The sequence below is a fragment of the Anoplopoma fimbria genome, unplaced genomic scaffold (assembly GCF_027596085.1).
Source record: "Anoplopoma fimbria isolate UVic2021 breed Golden Eagle Sablefish unplaced genomic scaffold, Afim_UVic_2022 Un_contig_9215_pilon_pilon, whole genome shotgun sequence".
Taxonomy (NCBI): Eukaryota; Metazoa; Chordata; class Actinopteri; order Perciformes; family Anoplopomatidae; genus Anoplopoma; species Anoplopoma fimbria.
The window spans coordinates 14095-21689 of NW_026553854.1; the positions used below are offsets into that span (position 1 = coordinate 14095).

Here is a 7595-nt window from a genome sequence, read left to right on the forward strand (position 1 = left end):
CAGCAGAAAGCTCCTCCAGAAGCTCCTCCAGCAGAAAGCTCCTCCAGCAGAAAGCTCCTCCAGCAGAAAGCTCCTCCAGCAGAAAGCTCCTCCAGCAGAAAGCTCCTCCAGTCTCTCAGTTTGTGTTGAGATCTTCATCCTCTCTGTTGCAGCTCTGAACATTCAGATGAATATTCTGAGAGTCTGTTATATAATAAATAAGAAATAAATCACTTGAAGACATTTCAGGGTTTTCTCACTTTATTTCTCACAGGAAATGAAAAGGTTTAACTCCACCAGAGATGACATCACTGCTTCATGAAGATCTGATTGGCTGCTTTGAAACAACGACTGAGCTCAACTTTATGAAAGAAGCCGTTTGTGATTATTATAAAGATACAGAAGTCATAACTGTGATCGGCCAATCAGAGGAGAGCTAGCTGATCAACTCTACACATGTGACCTTTATTTCAAAATAAGAGCGCGCTGATTTAAAGACAGATTCATTCAATAATAAGAAGAAGAAGAATCAGAGTTATGAGGAAGAGAGAACAACATGATGAGTCATCAGGATCACAGGATCATCAACCAATCAGCTGCACTCGTTTCCTTTGATGAGGAAGAAGGTTCCAGCAGCAACGCCGAGGAGGCCGACAGTGAGACCGACTCCACAGAACACAGCAGGTCCAACGCTGGGCGGAGTCACCTCCACATCTGGAGACAGAAAACACAGAGACGTTAGCTCCACCTGCACATCTGGAGAGGTTAGGCTCCACCTCCACATCTGGAGAGGTTAGGCTCCACCTCCACATCTGGAGAGGTTAGGCTCCACCTCCACATCTGGAGAGGTTAAGCTCCACCTCCACATCTGGAGAGGTTAGGCTCCACCTCCACATCTGGAGACGTTAAGCTCCACCTCCACATCTGGAGAGGTTAAGCTCCACCTCCACATCTGGAGAGGTTAAGCTCCACCTCCACATCTGGAGAGGTTAAGCTCCACCTCCACATCTGGAGACAGAACTGAGCTGTTGTTTGTTGTGAAGATGTTAATAAAGGTTTCTCACCCCAGAACCTGGTCAGCGGCTGGTCCAGGGCCAGATGTTTCACCGTACAGCCGTAGATGTCTCCCAGCTGTGGGATGAACTCCAGTGAGGAGAACTGGTTGAAGGTTCCGTCTTTGTTGACGAAGGGAACGTTGGTTCTGCTTCCTTCAGTGACGTTCTGCTGGTTCTTGGTCCAGGAGAACATCACAGGAGCAGGATAGAAACCAGTCACATGACAGATGAGGGTGTTCTTCTCTCCCGGTTCTGCTTCGTCTCTGGTGTAGATCACCGGACTGGAAGGAGGATCTGAACAGAACACAGCTCTTATGAAAGATGAATATGATGAATGGTTAGTTTGATGAGTGAAACGCTCTCCTTCTGATTATTATTATGAGTCATTCCAACATCTGGCTGTTTGCTTGTTGTTCAGACTGTCAGCAGACAGACAGCGTGGCTCACTGAGGAGAAGAGAGTCGATCTAAGAATCAGGATGGAGTCGGATTGTTGTTGTTGTTCTTAGAGGAACGCTGGCTTCTTGTTCTTTAATCAACAATAAATATTCAAATCCAAGTTTTGTCTGAAGTGTAAAGAAAATAAATCAAATATCAGCAGCTTAATGAGCACATGAAAGCTAATCAATAAAGTGATTTCATGAAGCTGCTGTTATTTACTTTTATGTTCAATAAAGTTTATTTTATTGACAACAGGAAGTCAGACGTTAAGAGTTTAAACAGCTGAAGACACAATAATAAATAAACAAGTGTTAGTGTTTACCTCGTTCCAGTGGGAAGTCCTTGTAGGCTTTAAGATCAATTTTCAGGTTCTGTTTGCAGGTCTCTTGATTAGCCACAGCTTGTTCATAAGCTCCTTCTCCATAAGTCATATGATCTATGAAACTGGGCTGAGGTTCGACTCCTGTCTTGTGTTTGAAGTCAGCGAACCACATCACTTCACCATCCAGACCGTACATGAACTCTCCATCAGAGTCTGAACAGCCAATAACACTAATGTCCTCATGTAGACCTGAAGAGAAAACACAAGGTTCATCTTCACAAGGTTTGTTTGTTGTTCAGACTGTTAGTAAACAAACTGACTGTTTGTTGTTCAGACTGTTAGTAAACAAACTGACTGTTTGTTGTTCAGACTGTTAGTAAACAAACTGACTGTTTGTTGTTCAGACTGTTAGTAAACAAACTGACTGTTTGTTGTTCAGACTGTTAGTAAACAAACTGACTGACTGACTGTTGTTCAGACTGTTAGTAAACAAACTGACTGTTTGTTGTTCAGACTGTTAGTAAACAAACTGACTGACTGTTTGTTTGTTGTTCAGACTGTTAGTAAACAAACGGACTGACTGTTTGTTTGTTGTTCAGACTGTTAGTAAACAAACAGACTGACTGTTTGTTGTTCAGACTGTTAGTAAACAAACTGACTGACTGACTGTTTGTTGTTCAGACTGTTAGTAAACAAACTGACTGACTGTTTGTTGTTCAGACTGTTAGTAAACAAACTGACTGTTTGTTGTTCAGACTGTTAGTAAACAAACTGACTGTTTGTTGTTCAGACTGTTAGTAAACAAACTGACTGACTGACTGTTTGTTGTTCAGACTGTTAGTAAACAAACTGACTGACTGTTTGTTGTTGAGTTGAGTAGTGAGACAGAGACTTACCGTCAGCTGAGACACAGAGGACACCAGAGAGGACGAAGACCACCATCACCTTCATCTTCATCATCTTCATCAGCTCTCTGTAGACCTGAACCAGACTGAGACTCTGTAGACCTGAACCAGACTGAGACTCTGTAGACCTGAACCAGACTGGGACTCTGTAGACCTGTAGACCTGAACCAGACTGAGACTCTGTAGACCTGTAGACCTGAACCAGACTGAGACTCTGTAGACCTGAACCAGACTGGGACTCTGTAGACCTGAACCAGACTGAGACTCTGTAGACCTGAACCAGACTGAGACTCTGTAGACCTGTAGACCTGAACCAGACTGAGACTCTGTAGACCTGAACCAGACTGAGACTCTGTAGACCTGAACCAGACTGGGACTCTGTAGACCTGTAGACCTGAACCAGACTGAGACTCTGTAGACCTGTAGACCTGAACCAGACTGAGACTCTGTAGACCTGAACCAGACTGGGACTCTGTAGACCTGAACCAGACTGAGACTCTGTAGACCTGTAGACCTGAACCAGACTGAGACTCTGTAGACCTGAACCAGACTGAGGAGGACTGACTGGATCTCCAGCAGCAGTGGATCTCTTACAAACTGAACCTCCAATCAGAGAGCAGAGTTGGTGTGATGTCATGAGTTGCCAGGTAAAGGAAGGCAGCTGCTCACATGAACTTTAATACACAGACATGAGGACAGCTGGAGACGACCCAATCAATAATCAATACTGCATTCATGGAGGCTTTTCAAAATAAAGCTGATTGATAAATGTGAGATTTGTTATAATATTGGGTTTTCAAAATAAGATCTTTAAATTCAGACGTTGTTTCTTCAACATTTCAGATTTTACTGGATGATTATTGTTAATAAATGAAAACAAAAGATCAAAATAGTTTATAAAAATAAGTTAATGTATTGTTTACAAACAAATCAGTCAAATGTATTTACAGTTTATTTAAAGTTAAGTTTAGTCCAGAAGTCTGAATGTAGAAACGTTCTACTGATATGTATCATAAAGTCTTTATGAAGAAGAAGAGCAATGACTTCATGAATTGATTGATGAAGAGTTTAAATACATTAAACACATCTTTTTTTTTTAAAAAGATGGCTGCCGAAGGCTTGAGTGGTTTGTCAGGCTCCACTCAAACCCTCTTTTACTTAGTTACCTTGTTTTTAATTGGCAGCTTAGTCGTTGCATTTTGTCTAAGAACTAAGGGCACTAGAAAAAAGAACAGACGCCAATTACACATCGAACAGAAAGATGAAAGAAACTTTTGCGCACAATTGCTCTGCTGTTGGCTTTTGCTGTGGATGCTACCACCACCTAGCCCACCTTGTAACAAAACCAAACAAAAGGACCAAGCCGACATACAGCAGGTAAACATGAATGAAACACAGACACTGAACTCTTTCGGGTACGGACATTTTACAATCTACTTGATTACAAACCAACTTGACCTCCCCCACCGCGGAAAGCCAAGTAAACAAAACAACTCTGTCACTCACCTGGACTCCAAACAATTTAAATACCGCGGCCGTCGTGTCATGTTGGGGAAATTATACAAACGGAGAAGAGACCTTTGCCACAGTTTCAATGTACTGCTTATCCTGATTCTTCTGGCTGGGGACGTGCAATTAAACCCTGGCCCATCTACGAGCCTTCCTCTGGAGGGTGCAGCAGGTGGACCGCTCAGGTGCAAGCCGCGTTCTGGTTCGGGAATGGACGCATTCGCCGGGTCAGCGGGGGTTCCACACGACAGCGGTAACGTCGCCCGATCAGCAAGAAAACAGCGAGAACTCAGATTCTTTCAGACTGTAAACCACGCAAGAGTAATCTGGGAACCGACATCTAAACCAAATGGCATTCTGGGCGCACATTTGAACATTCGGAGTCTATTGCCAAAACATGAACAAATTCAACATCTGTTAACAGATTCCAACTTGGATTTCCTTGCTCTGACCGAAACGTGGTTGCATAGAAACATTCCAACTAGTTTGATCGACGTCCCCGGCTACACCTGTCATAGAAAGGACAGGGTTGACAGGGGTGGGGGGGGTACTAATCTATGTGAGAGACTATTGGAAATGTAACGAAGTGAAACTGGATACATCTCTAGAATGTGTGGCTATAAATGTTGTTTTATCTCTGAAGATGAATTTTAATATTGTTGTTTTGTATAATCCACCATCCCATGGGGTTTCATTTTATGATGACTTAGACACAATTTTTAAACATGTGAAAAGCCACAATGAATCTATTTTTCTTGGTGATTTTAATATCAACTGGCTAGAGAAAAGCCATAGGATCAAACTAAAAAGGCTACTACAAAAACATAGCCTACAGCAAATGGTAAAGGGCCCAACAAGGGTTACTCGAACAAGTAAAACTATGATAGATTTGATTGTCACTAACAGACCTGAGCGGATCACAAGAGTGTACAATCTTCTAACAGGGCTCTCTGACCATAATATGATATTGGTTGCTCGAAAACTCACCAAACAGCGCTTCCAACAATTTGCAAACAAAAGCAAACCAGGGAACCAGGTAATCCCCAAAAATAAAATAGTCGAAGTAAAAAATGATCTTAATAACACAGACTGGAATAGTGTAACACAATCCAGCAATTTAGAAAACTGCTGTAATTCCCTGATGAAAATTTTAACAAAAATAACTGAGAAATACACTAGGATATCTAAGCAGAAACCAAAAAAGGTTTCTTTACCATGGCTTGGGAATGATATCCGCCAGTTAATGAAAAAAAGGGATTATGCACTGAAAAAAGCATTGCTCTCTAAAACCAATACTGATCATCTTATTTTTAAAGGACTGAGAAATGCAGTAGTCAGAGAACTGCGCAAAGCAAAAACGGCCTATTTTATGCAATTAATAGAGGAGTCTGAAGGGAACAGCACTGCATTATGGAAGCACCTGAACAGCCTAACTAAACTTAAACCTAGTCAACAGAAAATAATTACAGAACTAGAAGTGAATGGTGTTAATAGCACAGATAACTCAGCTATAGCAAATGAATTTAATAACTTTTTTAAAAGGTCAGTAGAGGAGCTAGCAGAGAATTTTGAACCAGCAATCTTATCCCTGCCCACAAATTCAGAGCCCTCAAAGCTCTTCCATATTAAGGAGGTAAGTCAGGAACAAACACTTAAAATCATTAACAAACTAAATGCTTCTAAAGCAAAGGACGCGTTTGGACTTGATACAGCCTTCATTAAAACTCATTGTTCTGTCCTGGTGAAACCCATAACACACTTAGTAAATCTCTCCATCAGAGTTGGCAAATTTCCACAAAGCTGGAAACAAGCTATTATAACACCGATTTTTAAGGCGGGTGCAAAAGACCAGGCTTGTAACTATAGACCAATCTCTATACTGCCTGCTCTTTCCAAAATCTTAGAAAAGGCTGTTACAGAGCAATTAATAGACCATCTTGAGAGTAATGGTCTCATTAACAATAAACAGTTTGGTTTTAGACTAGGATACTCAACAGAACTGGCGAACTGCTACCTCACAGAGAATATCAAGAGTAGTCTGGACAGAGGTAATGTTGTGGGGGCTGTATTCATAGACCTTAAAAAGGCCTTTGACACCGTCAACCATAACATACTTCTAAACAAGCTCTGCACTTTTAATATGTCAAAACCGGCCATAAGCTGGTTTGCTTCATACCTGGAGCATAGGGAGCAGAGGGTCAGGATAAACTCTGAGCTATCACTGCCATTAGCTGCAAACTTAGGTATTCCGCAGGGATCGATTTTGGGGCCTCTGCTCTTCAGTCTCTACATAAATGACCTGCCCACCTGCTGTCGGTCATCCAACTGCCAAATGTACGCTGATGATACAGTGATTTATGCGTCAGCCAGAACATCAAGCGCAGCAGCGGACATATTAACTAAGGAGATGGAAGATGTATCCCGTTGGCTCAAAGACAACCATCTCACTCTTAACATTAAAAAGACAGTATCTATGTGTTTTTCTATAAGAGGGAAAGCCTCCTGTTCTATCAAAATTGACCAGGACACAATTGACCAAGTCAATGAATTTAAATTTTTAGGAATCATCATAGACTCACAGCTTAAGTTTAATAAACACATTAAGAAACTCACTACAACGCTCCGAACAAACTTGAACTGTTTTAGAATGACAAGGCATCATATACCTGTTAAGGCAGCCTTACTGTTTTTTCATGCCATGATACTGTCTCACTTGTCTTACTGCATCACCGTATGGAGCCAAGCCTCCCAGACATCAATTAAACCTATTTTATCATTATACAAACAGGCATTAAAGATATTGGATCAGAAACCAATAAGGTGGCACCACTGCATCATAGTAAAGAAATATAATCTCTTGAGCTTTGAGAATTTTATGAAGTTCTCTTCTCTTAAACTAATTTTTAAATGTGCAAATAATCTTGCTCCTGCTGTATTATGTCCTTTTGTAACAAAAATAAGTACAAGAAGGGTGGCCACCAGAGGAGCAGTGAACGGCAACTGCATAGCAGAGGTGCGCAAAACTTCTTTTGGCCAGTCGAGTTTCTCAGTTATTGGAACTCAAATGTGGAACAATTTACCAACTATAATAAAAACACAAACTGAGTTTAAAACATTTAACAGACAACTGAAACACTGGCTGAAGGAAAACCAAAAATGTAATCACGACAACACACAATAGATAACACACATACATGCACACACAGCATATATAGGTCACACTCATCATATTGTTTCTTCTTTCTGCACAAGGTTTTAATGTTATAGGAAGTATGTTTTAAGATAGCATATATTTGTATAATTGTATACTGTAGGCCTATATATTGTTTAATTGTATAATTGTATATTTTAGGTGACTTACCGTATATATTTTATTAGAATAGGT

General features: G+C 40.9%; 1 protein-coding gene across 1 annotated transcript; it reads right to left on the minus strand.

Moving 5' to 3' along the window:
* Nucleotides 1–222: 222 nt before the first annotated feature.
* Nucleotides 223–3235, minus strand: LOC129116877 (H-2 class II histocompatibility antigen, A-U alpha chain-like). The gene is made up of 4 exons (XM_054627550.1): nt 2693–3235; nt 1797–2045; nt 1044–1328; nt 223–693 (listed from the first exon to the last, which is right to left on the minus strand). The coding sequence occupies exons 1-4, from the start codon at nt 2760–2762 to the stop codon at nt 572–574; spliced, it is 726 nt and encodes a 241-aa protein (XP_054483525.1). The 5' UTR covers nt 2763–3235; the 3' UTR covers nt 223–571.
* Between the last annotated feature and the right edge of the window lie 4360 nt (nt 3236–7595).